The 18365-nt window shown below is 44.2% G+C and overlaps 1 protein-coding gene across 1 annotated transcript in view; it reads left to right on the top strand.

The window, feature by feature from the left end:
* UBASH3B (ubiquitin associated and SH3 domain containing B) overlaps window positions 1-18365 on the top strand; it is a 42149-nt gene that overhangs the window by 12272 nt on the left and 11512 nt on the right. Inside the window, exons 2-4 of the mRNA XM_083368162.1 lie at window positions 16988-17041; window positions 17823-18009; window positions 18102-18300. Of these exons, the coding sequence (XP_083224288.1) occupies window positions 16988-17041; window positions 17823-18009; window positions 18102-18300 (440 nt within the window). The remainder of the gene's footprint in view (window positions 1-16987; window positions 17042-17822; window positions 18010-18101; window positions 18301-18365) is intronic.

Raw genomic sequence — 18365 nt, 5'->3', positions numbered from 1 at the left:
TTAAATTAGCAACACAGCTGTTAAGTGAATCTGGGTCCCCATGGGCTTTGCTTGTCAGAAGGTCACCAAAGGGGATCACATGATTTCAAGACCCTGCAACTGTCATAAGTATGAACCAGTTGGCAAGCATCTGAATGTTGATCACGTGACCGTGGGGAGGCCGTGGGGAGTCATAAGTGTGAAAAATGGCCATAAGTCCCTTTTTTCAGTGCTGCTGTAACTTTGAACGGTCACTGAATGAATGGCTGTAAGCCAAGGACTACAGTATATAGAGATAGTTCACCATTTCCTTCATGAAGACTATTTCTCAACTTCCTAGGTAAAGGTAAAGGTTCCCCTGCACATGCGTGCTAGTCGTTTCCAACTCTAGGGGCCGGTGCTCATCTCCATTTCAAAGCCGAAGAGCCAGTGCTTGTCCGAGGATGTATCTGCAGTCATGTGGCTGGCATGACTAGATGCCATAGGTGCACGGAACGCTGTTACCTTCCCACCGTAGTGGTCCCTATTTTTCTACTTGCATTTTTATGTGCTTTCGAACTGCTAGGTTGGCAGAAGCTGGGACGAGTAACAGGTGCTCACTCTGCTACGCGGCACTCGGGATTCGACCCGCCAAACTGCCGACCTTCTGATCGACAGGCCCAGTGTCCTAACCCACTGAGCCACCGCATACCCTTAAAATCCTGGGATGTCCTGAGAGCCCCCATCCTTAGATCAACCAAATCTGATCCTGTTTAGCTTTTCTAGGTCAGCCAAGGTTGGCTAGAAAGTTGGGTGTCCTACCTTTGTGGACCAGGCCTTTTGCTAAAAGCCATCACTCCTTATGTTTATCGTGAAAATCCGCAACCTCCCATCTGTCCTATTGACAAGCCCTGTGGTCAAGAGAGCCCTTTTATGGTGCAGAGAACGCATTCCAAACTCACCACAATTAAGGGTCATGCACAGTAGCTAATTAACTTCTCTCAAGTTATTGTTTAATCCCATGTGGTTGACTCGGTCACCATTAGCTCACCTCACACTTCTTCAAGCTGTCAATTATGGTTCGCAAACCACCGGGGCAGGGGTACAATAGCAAACAAACTTTATGAAATTATCCTTCAGTGGGTGTGTACCGGATTACAGCTTCACACATCAGGTTTCGGAATTGATGCAACTTCCAGGTCTCACACTTCGGGAGCCTGCCAGACTACAGAGGGCAAATCCCCAATTTAACTGGAGTGTTTCTTCCAAGTTCCATTGGTTAATATCTTCCCATCCACTAGTAGTGTATGTATCTAAAGATGTGTCCATCTCTTAATCAGCATTTTTCCTTTGAGTCACTGTGCTGCAAAATGCACGATGGGTAGCATGGGACTTTGAAACGATTTCCCGAGCAATTAGATTGGTATTTCTCTTGAAACCCAAAGGTGCTTCCTAGCAAGCTACAGGTTATCATTTCAAGGTAACCAAAATCATTTGAGATAAGTGAGTTTGCCTCCCGGTGCTTTTGGTACAGCCCTGCATTAGGATTCCAGGTTGCAAGGATGATGTGCAATACGAAATCAAAATGCCCATTTAAAGGCTGTGCAGTAAACACGATGGGGGAAAGGAAGCAATATACAGTCCAGGATGGCTGCCTTTGAGGATGTAGTGAAAATTAACAGCTTCCATCACGTCTTATATTTCTCATGCCATCTGCTGCCTTTAAAAAGGATTTTAAAGCAAACAAATTAGGTCTAGCTGATTCTCTTCCTCCTATAAAATTGGTTGATTAAATTAGGAGCCTCCCATTAACGAGAAGATGCAGAGAACCATTAAAACTAAAGCTAAACTAAAGAGGCAGAGGACCATTAAAACTAAACCTGCAGAGATTTTCCTGCAAAGGTTTTCTAGCTATTAGCAGGCAGAGAAAGAGGATATTTCAGTTAATTTCCTCCAAAAGCAACAACAAAAACCCAGCAAACTTCTCTGGCCATTTAAGGCAAGGTGCAGCTCATAATTAGGACGGCAATTTTTTTCCCCTCTTATTTTTCTGAAGGTTTTATTTCGGCTTCCTCCCTTTGCAAGTGGCGTTAACATCTTAGCAACCTGCTCGCCATTTTTTTTAATTGTTCATGGATGCCCCAGGCTTAGCATCGTTTCAGATGCTTGCACATGGAAATGAGTGTGAGTTGTGAAAAGAAATTGGAGAGCATGTTTCTGAGAAAATGGAGCTTGTTTCTAAGAGTGTTAACAGAAGAAAAGAAAAAAAAAAAGATCTCGGAAACTGTCTCTGAGAAAATTTGCCTGAACACAGATTTAAACCAGATGATGTCCAATTTCCCACAGCACATGAATTTACTTAAATAATAGTTTGATTAACCAGCCACAATCGGAAGCAATTATATTAAGCCTCAAAGTTGTTTGATGAGCTAGAGTGCCACCATTCATACCGTAGAAGTCACCAGGTTGCAACCAGGCTTAGCTTATGATTTGAACCCAGCTTAAACAGGTTTAAAGTCAAATAGACGTTCTTAGCTTCTGTTCTTTCCATTGGCCCATTGAGAATTTTAGTGCTTATTATACTGCAGGATGCCTAATTTTGTAAGCCTATCAACAATAGTTTTGTGAGCCAATAAACAAACTTTGCAATTATCTGGCCCCCTGATCAATTAAATATGAATGGAATGGAATGGAATAGAAGAATTGAATATAGAATATAGAGAATGGCATGGCATAGAATAGAATAGAATAGAATAGAATAGAATAGAATAGAATAGAATAGAATAGAATAGAATAGAATAGAATAGAATAGAATAGAATAGAATAGAATAGAATAACAGAGTTGGAAGGGACCTTAGAGGTCATCTAGTCCAACCCCCTGCTCAGGCAGGAAACCCTATACCATTTCAGGCAAATGGCTGTCCAGTCTCTTCTTAAAAACTTCCAGTGTCGGAGCATCCACAACTTCTGGAGGCAAGGAGTTCTACTGATTAATTGTTCTAACTGTCAGGGGTTGGACTAGATGACCATCATCATCATCATCTAGTCCAACCCCCTGCTCAGGCAGGAAACCCTACATACCATTTTCAGGCAAATGGCTGTCCAGTCTCTTCTTTAAAACTTCCAATGTTGGAGCATTCACCACTTCTGGAGGCGGGTTATTCCACTGGTTAATTGTTCTAATTGTCAGGAAATTTCTCCTTAGTTCTAGGTTGCTTCTCTCCTTGATTAGTTTCCATCCGTTGCTTCTTGTCCTGCCCTCAGTATTTGATTTCTCTTACCTTGATAAGGATGGAAGTGACTGATAAGGATGGAAGGAGTGGTCCATGCTTAGTCTCTCTAGGAACTCTACGAAGAGACATTAGACAAGTGACCAAATGAAGAGAAGGACCAGGGACATTTGCTCCAGGGGGTTTCCAATGATTGTTAGCAGATGTGATATAAATAGGTAGGTGCTACGGATGCAGATATGATGGTGAAAGTTGAGTCAACTCTGGGGCTGTTATCTCCATCTTTGTCAAAGTAAAGGCTTTTTCAAATCAAAGTGGACTCCAGATGACTTCATTAGAGGAGTTGGGGATTTGAAGTAATCAGCGTGGAAAAGTTAATTCTCTTCTTCTTAGATGTTTTTTTCAACTTTCTACTCAAGTTTTCTAGCCTGGAGGTTTCCCAGTAGTCTCCAGCCTAAACAGAACCCTGCTAAGCTTTTATGAAATTAGCCAAAATCTAATTGAGCATCTCCACTGTATTCTCATTTACAGTGTTTAATGCTGCAGATAAATCTTTGTAATGCCTCTTGCTCTGATGGAATCTTGCATGGCAAGAAGTAGACTCTTCACCTCAGAGTTTACCTTAACACCTGGGCCTCCTTTAGACTTTAAGACTCATTTGATTGAGGCAATTTTTCCGGGCGTGCCCAGATTAGTTGCATTTCCGATGCAAATTATTCAGATTTGGCATTGATATCCGGCTTTGCCGCGTAGTTAATTGACTATGTAGGTAAGCCCAGGGCTGTGCAAGCAACGTGGGAGGCAAAGAGGAAGAGAAAGAAGAAAAGAAAGAAAATATACAAATTGTAGCAAAGGCAAGATGGGGAATGGCAATTAAATGTAACTTCCACTTTGCTTTGGAGTGGGAAGAGAGGGCCCGTTCTTATAGGAACGGCCTTGATCAGGAGTGCCCAACCTTGGCAAACTTTAAAACTTGTGGACTTCAAGTCCCAGAATCCCCCAGCCAGCTGATACTTGTATTCCAGGATATCAGATAACCTTAGGAGGGCCCTGCACAACACCCACCAAATCCTCTAATTCATTTTAAAAAAAAAGCTCAAAAACTTTAAAACAAAATAAATCTCAATTCTGGGTGGGGGGCGGGCACATCCATGCCACAGAAGCCCACCTAAGATCTCCCAGTTATGTAATCTAGCATTGTGTGTGGGAAAGAGCATAATTTCACCCAAAGCCTGCAAAATCCACATTTGTTTCATCTTGCAGAAGGGACGATTGGAAATTATTTGAAGGGCCAAGCCTTGGTTTGGAGATTTATTATTATTTTTTTAATGTATTTTTGGCTGATGTGGTAATGAAAAAAAAAGGAGCCTTTTGATAATAAGCTCCAGCAGCCGCTGCTTGTGAGTGGAGGTTATTTTGTGTCATTGGTAATTGCCAGCCTGAAGGAAAAGAGGCTATAATTAGTCCTTCTGTGCTGTTTGTTTATCAGCCAGGGAAAATGGTCTTTAAAAGATTGGGCTGCCTTGGCTGAGAGTGCAATTCCTCTTAACAGAGGATGGCTTTGGCTACCGCAGAAGAGGCTTGCACTGGGCGTGTGGCTGCGTCCCTGGAGGAGAAAGAAAACCTCGTTGGGGACCCTAACAAGCATTGCGAGGCAGCTTTACACCTCACAATTCCTGTTATTGTACAGACACATGCGTGCGCACACAACAGAGGCTCGATAATGGCTCATGGGTTGGCTTTGCACATGGTGCTAAGGTGTTGTTAATCGTGGTTTGCAGTTGCACATTGCACTAAGCCATAAACCATGGTTTATAAGCCATAGAGTTTGCCGTGTGGAATATCTTTCCCTTGAAATCTGGTGGGGCCCCCCCATCCTCTTAAATCTTCTGAAAAATGGTAATGAGCTGCTATTTCTCCCAGGCATTGTGCTTGGATTGAAGCCCAGGGTTGCATAGGTGAATGGATGCAGTTGATGGAGTAGGCACTTGATCCTTCTAGAGTTTTGTAGTATTGATGGACTAGACACCTGGTCCTTCTTGATTTTTATTATATTGTTAGACTAGGCTTTTCTTGATTTTCGTTTTTTCTTCTTTGTGATTTTATTATTGTTGTTACGTTAGCCCCCAGAGATACGTTCCACAAGATGGGTAGCCGTATGAGTCTTGACACAGACACAGACACACACACACAATAAGCTGCGCCGAACTCCCATCACAGAAGGACCTTTTGTATAAATCAAATTACATATACCCATCCACAGAAAAGGGAGCCACATCTGAGACAGTCACAAGTTGATTTATTTGGCTTTGACTTTATAGCAATGACTGTGGTTAGTGCCATTCCAACAAACCATGGTTAATCAAATTGCAGTTTAAAATGATGAATGAGTCCAGCTTTCCCTACAGCTAATGGCCAAGTTAAGAATTCTAATCAATAGAAGAGAATATTTGTAGCACAGGGGTGAAATGAGGAATCCTTAGTGCTCTCTGAGCTTGCTTGTTTACTTGCAGACGTTTGATCACCCAACTAGCTAACATCATCAGTGCATAAATAAGAGTTCTATCTTCCCAAACTTTCTGTATTTTGTGTGTGTGGGGGGGGGAGAGATTCTGCCCTTTTTTTAGAAACATTTACTCCAACTAAATGGTAGAAATAGAAATGGCTACCCAAAAGAGTTTGCTGTCAAACATTCTTTATAAGCAATTCATCAAAGATCCAATGACCAAAACATTTGTCATTTGAGCTGTCTTTTGGAGCAGAGTTTTTCTAAGTTGCATCTAATTCCTACCAAATCAGAGCATTTTCGCAACTATTCCCAAATTGCTGGAAACCAGGGCTCCCCATATAATTTGGGCCACCAAAAATAGGTTTCTCTTGGACATACGGAGCGTCTCCTAAAACAGAGGTCCCCAACCATTCTCAGTTGGTGGCCCAGGGGGGAAAGGGAGGGGGAGGTACCCTTATGCACTCACATACAAATGGGGCCACGCACACCCTTGCAACACTGGCTGCAATGCTAACACCCATGTGATGCTACCAGCGCAGCTAGAGCTACCACGAGTAGGGGGTGAGTGTGTGCACACACATAACGCACTAGCCAGCCACTCACGTGGCCCAGTGGCTAATAGGCCCGGTAGTGGGCCACGGCCCAGAGTTTGGAGACCCCTGTCCTAAAATATGAAACTGAAGCTTAACCTTCTGCCTTTAATATAGGCTACTAAAGCATCGTCTTTCTCATATTAACAGGGCTCTTCAAATTTGGCCCTTTTATGACTTGTGAACCTTCAACTCCCAGAATTCCTCAGCCAGCGTGCCTGGCTGAGGAATTCTAGGAGTTGAAGACCCCTGCTCTACAAGATCCTAAAATCAAAGAGAAACCCCCGCCTAATTTGTTGGCATCAAAGCATCATCTTTCTCTGCAGGATCCTAGAATCAAAGAGAAACTCCCAGATGCCTAATTTGTTGGCATCCTTTTCCGATGTCCCTGCCCTCGCTTGTCATATTATTCTGAAGGTAATGCATCTCCACCATGGATGGTCCAAAGCTGTCCCAGAAGGCGACACCACTTGATGGCCTCGACTCAAAAAGCCACGGAAAAGCAAAGACCAGCCATCCCAAAATTTGGAGCTCTGCCTGCTCCTGCTTCTCAGTCCCTTTGCTTCTTAATTGCAATATCAGTGAATCGGGCTAAATGGTTTAATCTGAGTTATTTCCAGCTGTGTGGGGGAGGCGGACCGACTGTTGCTTCGGTGTGTCTCCTTCCAACTTCTGCTGCAAAGGATTGTTAACTCCCTGTCTCTTCTAACCCCTTTGCACAGTTTGAGGCTTCCAAAAAGGGACATGCACAAATTCTTCGCACCTTGGGCCCCCAGCTTTTTTTGCAGATAGAAGTATCTGGAAAAACCTCGTTCCTTGCAGCAGAGGGAATGGTGTCTCTTCTCTCCCCTTCCCCCAAGTCTGTAAAATGAAAAGGGTGAGTTCTGGAAAAGATTTGTTTTTCTCTTGAGACTTGGCTCCTAAGCCATTTCCTTCCTGGAGTCGCTTTAATGAGAATGTTATTGCTTTCCCTTGCAGTGGTTTTCAAACTTCATCCACATCGTTGAGGAAGCTTTTTCTTTCTTTCTTTCTTTCTTTCTTTTTGAAATTGAATTAATAGCCTTGACGTGCTGGAGTCTCTCCTTTGAAATCCTGCTTAGTAGTTATTTGGGAAGGGTAATAGCCGTGGAGATGCAATTAGTTCATTCATATTCCACTTTCTTTTAATGGTAGCACTTAAAGCGATGGAAAAGAAGGAACGGGCATCTGGTGTTTCAGATGAATTGTTTATAAAGAATATATGAAGTCTTTATATTCTTTAATATAAAGAGTTCGTGCAAACTCTTTTGGGTAGCCACTTCTGTGTCTACCACTTACTTTTCATTTTTCACAAATACATTTGGGAAGATAGAATTCTTTATTGATGCATTGATGATGTTACCTAGTTGGGTAATGAAACGTCGGTAAGAAAGCCACCACACTCACAGATCACCAAGCACCCCACCGTTCAATCCCGAGCTACAAATGTTCTATTGATAAAAGTCTTACTTGGCCATTAGATATATAGGGAAAAGCTGGACTCCTTCATCACTTTAAGCGCCTTTAAGAGCCTTGGTGGAGCAGAGGGCTAATGCCTCCTTAAGTAACACCAGCTGCCTGCAATTAGTGCAGGTTCGAGTCCCACCAGGCTCAAGGTTGACTCAGCCTTCCATCCTTCCGAGGTAGGTAAAATGAGGACCCAGATTGTTGGGGGCAATAAGCTGACTTTGTAATAATGCCGCTTGGGGGGGGCGAAAGCCCTAATAAGCAGGCATATACATAGAATGAAGGCTATTGCTAAGCACATTGATTTGTGCTTTAAATTGTAAGCCGCCCTGAGTCTTCGGAGAAGGGCGGGATATAAATGGGATAAAAAAAGCTAATCAAATCCACAAATAGTGGGTAGATAGGAGCTACCAAGTCCCAAGATCAAGCCATCCTCAGCCGTGAAATCACACTAGGTGGTACGTACAACTAATCGCTCTTTGGCAACCCAACCTCCCTCATGTTGTGTGTTGATTAAAGTTCTTTATTGAAGGAAATAAATTCCATGGCCCAAATTTTTGCATCCATCACATTTGGTGGCAGCCAGTTTTGAGCTAAGTGGACCTTTGATTGATCCATCCTTGGGACTCTTCTGATGTCCTTACTTTCATTTTTGCCTGGCTGAATTCATGAACAGACTACCCAAGGAGATAATCCATGATGCTGAAGTCAACCCATGAGATGATACCTTAAAAAAAAAAACAGCTTATATTTCTCCAAAAATGAGTAGCGGTTCTAACTGGAAGTCAGATTTTAAGGTTCATCCTTAAATTGAGAATATGGCAGTGCTGAATGGAACATACTAAGACCATTTTGAGAGCAATTAGCTGGGGTTAACATCTCAAATGCTTCCCTTTTAGCATCTGTGTGCCCTAAACAGATTTAACATGGTCTAAAGAATAGATGTGATTGTTGCTGAGATGCTTGTTAATCTTGTTAAAGTGACAACGTGGAGTGTCTCCTGAATGGGGATCTTTTTTTTTCTTCCTCCCATTCAGCCACTTCATGCCAAATTTAAGACAGAATCCAAAATTTATAGCAACTCCATTGGGTTCTTGATGTTCTCTGAGCTTGTTTTCTTGCAGAGGGCTCATTACCAGGCTACTTATAGTTAACACCATCAGTCTCTTCTTACATTTTTCTTATGCGTCTTATGTAGCTAAGGATTGAGTTTGTGCAAAAATCCATGCCTCACAACTGTCCCATCACTGGTGTTCCTCTGAATTGCAAATAGGTTGGTGTTCCTGCTTCAGTTCCATGGGCACCTAACTCAGCATGCGGTCGGGAAAGACCCAGCATCAAAAATAAGGCTGCCCAATCCGAAATGTTTCTTCTTCTTTTTGTTTTTCAACATTGCTCTTGGTCTTTTAATCTGAAATCTGTTAATCTGCGTTCTGTGCTGTGACAGCAGTTTAATCTGCATTCTGCAAATTGTTACTCAATCTGCCAGATCGTTTTGGGGTGTTTTTGTTTTCTGGCTTGTCATGTTTCCCATTCTTTTGCTTTTTAAGAAAAAGTACAAACAGACTTGGTTTTATTTTGAAGCCATAAAATGCCAATCTGAAGGAAATTGGCTAGGTTCCTGGGCTCATGTCACAAGGAAACGGATTCCTTAAAAACAGAATTCATAGAAATGTGAAGACAGGCTGCGAAGACATGACTGTGGTTTTGCGAAACTTCCAGAAATGGAACTATGCCCAAATTCTACATTTTTCTACCAGCCTCTCCCTAGCTTGACCCATGGTTCAGAAGAAGCTCAGAATGAGATCCCGGCTTGATACTAGTCTTACCACAACATAGTCCACCCCTTGTTCTAAAGCAGGGGTGCTCAACCTTGGCAACGTTAAGACTTGTGGACTTCAACTCCCAGAATTCCCCAACCAGCCTTTTCTTGACAACCGGCCTACATTTATAGCCGTTTGCAGTCTCCTGCGGTCAAATGACCCTGATTTACAACAAGAAAAAATTATTATCAGAAACTGGTGTTTATTTCTGGTTTCCAGCCAAGAAAATTCATTGAGTGCAATGGGTTCTCTTAACGAACACTACATTCGTTTAACGATCCCCACACTTGCTAAACCGCTGCAAAAACAAAGTTGTAAAACCGGGTGCAATCATAGATTGACCTGCTTAATGACCGGCCAAACCTAACCCCAGTTGGCCACAGTGAGTTGGCTGCAGCGAATTGTCCCCTTCTGCAACTTATGAACCTAATTCTGGGCTCAGTTAGAGTCGCAGGTTGACCATTGTCTGTAGTTATTTCTAACGGCAGATGTTAAATATGGGTGGTGGAGAAATGAATTGTGGACATCACATGACTTGCCTCGTGCCCCCCACCCCCAGATAGCATGTTGCCTTGAAATGTGGCTGAAGGCCTCCAACAGGTTTCTTGCTAAGGTTGGCATGAGTTTGGTTGCCCATCATATCAACGTCAACTCACGACTCCTTTGCTGCAAGCAGCCCAATTAATAATAATAATAATAATAATAATAATAATAATAATAATAATAATAATAATAATAATAATAATTTTATTTATATACCGCCCTTCTCCCAAAGGACTCAGGGCGGTGAACAGGGCAGACATATAAAAATACAAAAATACAAAAGTTAAAAAGAATTAAACATATGCCCATATGCAATTAAACATATGCAATTAGACTGGCATTTCTGGAACGTTGGTCTGCTGATTCTTTTAGCCTTCTGTGATCTGGAGTACCCCCAAAAAAGTCAGACTACCATTCCCATAATCTGTGTTTTGCTGCTTTGGAACTGTGGGAAGACTAAAGTCAAAAAAAGTCAAAGAAACTAAAGAGGTCTTTGGAGGAAAATCAGCACAAGAGTCTTAAAATAGCCGAAAGCTTCCTGAACGAATGGGAAGAAAGCATGTTCTTAATTTGGGACTGTGATGTACAATTGTCTTCCTTCCTTGTTTCTTGGAACTGGATACTTCCTCAAGAGGCCACGCACTTCCTTTTTCTCCTCTCCCCTCTTTTTCTTACCCAGCTTCAGCTTTTCAGTAACATGTACGAGGGACCCGATGGATCTGAAACAGCACCCGTCTGGGTATATTTTTATAAATATTCCCCGCTAACTGGTGTATACATTTGCTAAACTGATTAAAAATAGCCTCAACAACAGGTTGATAGGCAGCCTTGGAAGCCAACTTGTTGGGCGCAAACGCTGCACCTTCGGCCCAAGTAATGAATCCTGCAAATCTCCAGGGTGGTTTTGTTCCGCTAATCTGTCTAACCCTGTCCTGAATTTCCTATATACGGCTAGTCCTTGGCTTACGGCCACACTTCAACCCCTGAATTTATGCTGCTAAGTGATAAATTTGTTGAGTGAGTTTTGTCCCGTTTTGCGAGTTTTCCTGCCACGCTTCTTAAGGGAATCCCTGCAGTTGTGAAGAGAGTAACACGCTTGTGAAGTGACATCTGGCTTCCCCCATTGACTTTGCTTGTCGGAAGGCCGCCAAAGGGGATCACGTGACACCCCCCCGGGGACACGGCGACCGTCGTATATATGAGACAGGCGAAGCATCCAAATGTAAATCATGTGAGCTTGGGGATGCCGCAAGGGTCGTAAGTGTGAAAATGGTCTCAAGTCCCTTTTTCAGTGTCGTTGTCACTTTGAACGGTCATTAAACGAACGATTGTTAAGTCGAGGGCTCTCTGTACAGGTAGTCCTTGGCTTACAACCATTCTTTTAGTGACTGTCCAGAGTTACAACGGCACTGGAAAAAAATGGTTTGCCCGCTTACCACTGCTGCAGTTACGTCATCAAAACTGAGATGCTTGGCAACTGATTCATATTTATGACGGTCGCACTGTTCCAGGATCCTGCAATCAATCACTGTTTGTAATTTTTCCCAGCTGATTTCCAACATGCAGCTTCAATGGGGGAAGCCAGATTCACTTAACAAATGCAGCGATCCCCTTAACAACGGTGGCAAAAAAGGTCGTAAAATGGGACACAACTCACTGAACAAATCCCTTGCCAAGCAACGGAACTATTGGGCTCCATTCTGATTGCGATGTCCAGACTACCTGTAAATTCCATATCAATCTGGTGGCTGGTAGGGGACGTCCCTTTCACGGGGGAGGAAAGATGTCCTATCCCAGGGGTAGGCAACCTTGGCTGTTTTATGACTCGTGGACTTCCTAGCCAGCATGGGGGAACTATGGCCCGTCCATGACTCGTGGACTTCAACTCCCAGAATTCCTGAGCCAGCCATGCTGAGGGGAAAGGGAGAGGTTTCCAAGCTGAGCCATGCTGGCTCAGGAATTCTGGGAGTTGAAGTCCACGAGTCATAAAAGAGCCAAGGTGGCCTACCCCTGGCCTATCTCCTCTTGATCTTGCAGAAGAAATTGATTTCGCTCAAATCAACGTGACCAGCATTTCCTTTCCTAAGGTTGTGACTCCAGATGGTTTCTCTTGAAGCTCATTTGAACCTCTCCAACTCATCTGCCACTCATTGTGCCCCTCCCTGTTGCCATGTTTCTGGTTTATTGGGGGGGGAAGAAGGAGGTCCCCTATGTTCCGCTGGTTGGCTCTGCTTTCATGTCCTCAGAAAAAAATGCTGGCTGGGGATGGTGATAAATGGAGGCATTCATTGCCCAGAGCTTCTCCCAGGACCTTGGACGTTGTGGTGTTGCCGCCTTCAGCAATCCCGGGCAAAGAAGCACATGGAAGCCATGTGGACTGTAACACTTTGCATTTTGCAATGGGGGGGGGCTGGGGGAGGAGAGGGCAGGACTTCAGCATAGAATCAAAATCACGTGAAATATTGGTACCGCTTTATAAAGTCTCGGTAAGGCCACATCTGGAATACTGCATCCAGTTTTGGTCACCACATTATGAAAAAGATGTTGAGACTTTTTTTGGGGGGGGGAAGGGCATAGAAGAGCAACTAAGATAATTAAAGGCCTGTAGACTAAAACCTATGAAGAACGGGATTTGGGAATGGCCCATCTAGAGAAAAGAAGGACTAGGGGGGACATGATAGCATTATTCCAGTATTTGAGAGGCTGCCCCAAGGGGAAGGGGGTCAATTTATTTTGCAAAGCACCCAAAGGCAATAGAAGAAACAGTGGGTGGAAACTGATCAAGGAGAGAAGCGACCTGGAATTAAGGAGAAACGTCCTAACAGTGAGGACAATTAACCAGTGGGACAGAAGTTGCCTCCAGAAGCTGTGGATGCTCCATCACTGGAGGTTTTTTTTAAAGAAGAGATTGGACAACCACTTGTCTGAAATGATAGAATCTCTTGCATGAGCAGAGGGATGGATTAGAAGACCTCCAAGGTCCCTTCCAGCTCTGATGCTGATTCTGATTTCCTGGCTGTGCTAATGGATTGCACATTTCCAGGCCCCCTTTGAAGTCTGCAGCCTCTCAGCTCTGCTCCGAGCCAAACTTCTGGTGATCTTCACCCTTAGAACATCTCCTTTTCCTTCACTAGACCACAAACGTTGGCCACAGCAAAGCACTTTCGAAAGCAGGAACCAACCACAGACATTTTCCACTGATCCCTGCCAATGTATCTCCACTTCATGCTGCTTTTCTTCTCCTCAGACCACCATGTGGTTCGTTCTTTCTTTTTCTTTTCCATCAGTTGGTTTCATTTCAAAGAGGCCGCAAGGGAGCAGATGGCCAGGAGATTCCAGCTCTTTCGTGGTAGACCTGTTCTGGTTCTTCAGCCCATCAGAGGTCATGCCACTCAGCCTCCCTTATATTCTGCACGTTTCTTCTTGCTTCCCCTCCTTTTATCTTCATCACTTTATTCCATGATCAGCTCATACACTGTCAGCCACAACCGGAGAGTTTGCAAACTCGCCACTCAACCCAATGTCGCAAGATTTGTTTTTCTCGCCAGGTACATGTATACATCCGAACTGGACTAGGTGGTTTCGCTGTGTTGTACGTGGGCGTATGCAGTTTTTTTGTCATACTTACGTAGTGTGTATTGGAGGTGCTGACCCCTTGAGAGCTGACACGCCACGAAATTTCATTTTCATGTGTGCCGATTAGTGTACATTTAAAGCGACAACAAAGTTATTCTAGGTTCTATGGAGCTTGTCAATCATTTGGGGTCATGGTTGTCCCAAAGATGCTTTTTGGAAAGCAACTGGAGTTTGGTTTCGTGTTTTTTTTTTCTTTGAAAACATTTTGCTTCTCAGCCAAGAAGCTTCTTTGGCTCTTCAGAACTGAAACTCTGAAGTGAAGAAGCTTCTTGGAGGACAAGCAAAATGTTCTCAAAGAAAAAAAAACCAAAAAAAAAGTCCAGTTGCCTTTTGGAAGGCACCTTTGGGACAACCCTAACCCAACCATTTTCAACCCAGAACTTATTATCTCTGCTGGTAGTTATTTCCCAGGCCGCTATGATGCTTTTTTTGTTGTTGTTGTTGTTCTGCTTGTTTTGTTTTTTCCTAAACCATTGAAAGGTTACGGATTTGGTTCTCTGCCACCCTTCCTCTTGAACAAACCCAAAGGACGAGTCATGCCAACGGGAAGAGGAAACCTTCCGAAGACTTTGTGTCAAAATGCTTTGGTTCATTTGCACTTCCTCTTTCCTCTTGGCCTTGTGGCGTCCCTTCAGCTTCAAGGGTTCTGGAGATCTCCGCTTGTGCAATCCTTGATGTCCACATCACCCTCCACCCTCCACAGTTGTGCCAGTTGTCAGTGTGTGACTGCATCTTACACAGAGGCTAAAAATTCAGCGTGCCATGGCAGACATGGCATGGCCAATGGGCACGTCCTTCTCCCAAAATGAGTGTTTTATGAGAAAAACAAAACAAAACAGACTTTTTGAGAAATGGGCCATGAGGTGATCTTTCTTCAGGAGAACTTGCAGACTCATGACTTTCTGCTCTGGGCTTCCAGCTTCCCTTTTTAGTGTCAAGCAAAGGGTAGAGTAGACCCAGTTGCAAGGCAACCAACCCAACATTGACGGAAGGGCACGTCAATGAATTCTGCAGCTATCAACCACCTTATCACAAAGGTCAGAGAAAACACCCTTCCAAAACACATGTTCTAATGCAGAGGCCCCCAACCTTTTGGGCAACAGGGACCGGTTCCGTGGAGAAAGGTTTTTCCACGGACCGGAGGGTGCGTGGTTTTGTGTGCTGCCTGCATCCCACGGATGGGGCTTTGTTTGTTTGTGCAGCCCAGTTGCTGGCATGCCGCAGCCCGTGCCCGTGCCCCGAACCAGTTATCTTGCCCAAGTCACCCCTGTTTTTCAGCGGAGTGAGTCAGCAATTTGGAGAGTGGACAAGATGCCCGCTCTGAATTGTTCTCAGTTTGCCAAGCTGGGAAATGAAAGACGGAGGGTCTTGCAATCAGCCTGATTTCCTGACAGTTAGAACAACTAAACGACTTGCCTCCAGAAACTGTGGGTGCTCTATCGCTGGAGGTTTTTAAGAAGAGATTGGACATTTATCTGAATTGGTATAGGGTTTCCTGCTTGAGCAGGGGGTTGGACTAGATGACCCCCAAGGTCCCTTCCCACCCTGTTATTCTGGTAACCCATCCTCCACCTCTTGACTCCACCTCCATCTTCATTGGTTTGAGTGAAGACATTTCTCTACTAAATGCGAGCCAGGAAGATCTTTAGCAGACATGAATCTTTAATGCAAAGGCTGCTCAGAGCCAGTGACGAAAAATCACATGGCACCATAGAATATGTGTCAGGGGTGCTTTACTATGAATCAGGAAATGTGGGAAGAGGAGGAGATGATCCTTCTTGGCATTGTAGGAGGGGAGTTATATTTATTTCATATCCCATACTCTTTAACCGCCCATCTCCATTGGGGAGGAGCTCCGGGTGGTGTACAATTCAATCAACAAAATTAAACATTAAAAATTTTGAATTAAAAATGGTGCTCTTTGAGTTCGATTGGTGGTTGGTTTGGGGTTTTTGTTTTTGTTTTGCAGAGGTTTCCTTACCCAACTAGGTAACACCTTCAGTTTTTCTAAGAACTTCGAAGAGTTCTTCTAAACCGCTGGACTGATAATGCTACCTAGTTTGGGTCATGAAACCCCTGCAGAAAAACCACCAAGCTCAGAGAGCACCAAGGACCCCACAGGTCAGCTCTGAGCTACCAATATTCCCTTCTGTCTGAAGGAAATCTATTGAACGCACACTGCACGCTCTCCCCGAGACAAAAGGTAAAAAAAAAACACAAGGTCTTCCATTATTTATTTAAGGACCAAATGGTTTGATTTTTCATTCTTTGAAAATAGGAAAAAATATATATATAGCCCATCTCCATGGAGACTCTAATGTCTCCTCTCTCTTCGGTGATCCTTCCTCCCTTAGCAAAAAGGAATTATTCCAAGGAAAGATGGACAGACGGTTCAAAGGAAAACCCTCTACTTTTCCCGGATAAAGGCATCCACTTGGATTCAGAGGGACAACCCGATTTTTTTTTTTTTTTGCAAGCAAGAAGGGCAGTACAGAAGAACGTCTGCAGTAGCAAACTTTCCTTAGCCTTCCCCCCCCCCTTTAAAAAAAATAAAACTTAAAGAGAGAAGGATGTTGCAGGGTCCAATCTGGGTAGGTCACCGAAACTAGAGATTTAGACTTTGGAGCTTTCCGAGCTTTGGGACTCGTACTGAAGCTCATCCTCAGGGAATGTCTCTTTCACACATTCTGATGAGAGAGAGAGAAGATTAAGTCTCCGGTCCCGGTGACATTATCCTGGGACACGTATGCAGGTTGTCCTCAACTTACAACACTTCCTTTAGGACGGTTCGAAGTTACAGCAACACTGAGAAAAGTGACCTAGAAGCATTTTCCACCCATTGCCGCCTTGATCAAAAATTCAGATACTGCCTCATATTTATGACGGTCGCAGCGTCCTGGGGTGGCGTGATTTCCTTTTGCCACCTTATGACAAGCAAAGTCCATGGGGAAGCCAGATGCATTTAACAAGCGCGTCACTCACATAGCAGCTGCAGTGATTCGCTTAACCACCGGGCTGAGAAAGGTCACAAAGTGGGGCAAAACTCACAACATCTCGCTTAGCAACAGAAACATTGGGCTCAATTGGGTCCATAGGTCAAGGACTATCTGTATTTGCCGTCGTTCTTGAGAGAAGGATCTATTTCTGGATTGCCATCTAGGGTTCCGACTGGGACCCACAACTCACGCTTCTCCCTCTTTTGCTTTTCTGTAGGCAGAAAGCATTGGCATCGACCGGAGGACGAAGTGTGCAAGCAGCTTGCGACTGGTGCGTACGAATTCACGTCTTATGAAATCTCCAACATTGTCGGTATTGTGAGAAATGGGTTTTTCTCCCTTGCAACCTGGAGGAACTGGGAATTAAATTGGTGGCTTCGTCCGTAGGCAGACTGGCTCCTCTGGCATTGATCTCCAACTACATCTGAAGCAATTATCCCTCTGGCATCTCACAGATTAAAAATAAGAGCAGGTTTTATAACAGCCCGAGGGCAGGGACACCATTTGCTGTCCAGTTTGCATCTGCTTACTTGCATTAGATATTATTATATATTCTGCTTGGTCCTCAGCATCTTCTGGGCTTGGTCTTTGTTGTCGAGGGAGCCACCCAAGAGCTTTTCTTGATTTTACGGGTATTCAAAAGAACTAATATGTAAATAAAATATATGAGAAAAAGGGTTTTCCCAGAGCAGTGTTTTTTCAAACCTGGCAACCGGACCAGCAGGGGACCAACTGGAACATTTTGGGAGGTGTGAACTTCAGCTCCCAGAATTCCCTAGCTAATATTGCTGGCTGGAGCATTCTGGGAGTTGAAGTCCATTCGTCTGACAGTTGTCATGGTTGAGAAACTTTAGGGTCTTCCGTGACTCCTCCTTTCAATCTGGCTGGCAGTTTCCCAACACCCTGAATCTTGATGGGGGCAGATTCCAAATTATCGTTCCAAAAAAATGGCAGATAATGGAAAGGGTGTCGTCTCTTGCAGTCCTCGTATTTTTCTGGATTTGTTCCTTGGATCTAAAGGGCCATCCATTCTCCTCGCTTCTTCCTCACAGGCTCTTTTCCCACGTCTGTGATCCGTTCCTCGACGATCCTCTTCCTCGGGAATACGTCCTCTACTTGCGTCCCACCGGCCCCTTAGCCCGGAAGCTCACCGAATTCTGGCAACAGTCGAAGCAGTTGTGTGGGAAGAACAAAGCCCACAACATCTTCCCCCATATCACACTCTGCCAATTCTTCATGGTGAGTCTGGGCTGGAGCACCCAGATTTTCCTCCCGAATTTGCAAGGCACGTTTGAGGTCTGCATCTCACCTTCTCCTGGGATGTCTTGCAGAGTGAAGACAGCAAGGTGGATGCCCTCTGCGAAGCCCTGCAGTCCACAGTGACCCGGTGGAGGTGCAAGTTCCCTGCTCCTTTGCCTCTGGAACTCTATACCTCATCCAACTTCATCGGTCTCTTTGTTAAGGAGGACTGTGCAGAGATCCTGAAGAAATTTGCTGCGGACTTTGCGGCCGAAGCCACTGCTAAAGCTGGTGAGCATATAGCCGAGTGACAGAGTTGGAAGGGATCTTGGAGGTCTTCTAGTCCAACCCCCTGC

Source organism: Vipera ursinii (genome assembly GCF_947247035.1).
Source record: "Vipera ursinii genome assembly, chromosome: 8".
Classification (NCBI taxonomy): domain Eukaryota; kingdom Metazoa; phylum Chordata; class Lepidosauria; order Squamata; family Viperidae; genus Vipera; species Vipera ursinii.
The sequence above is the reverse complement of the archived record's forward strand: the minus strand, read 5'-3'. Positions and strand labels throughout refer to the sequence as shown.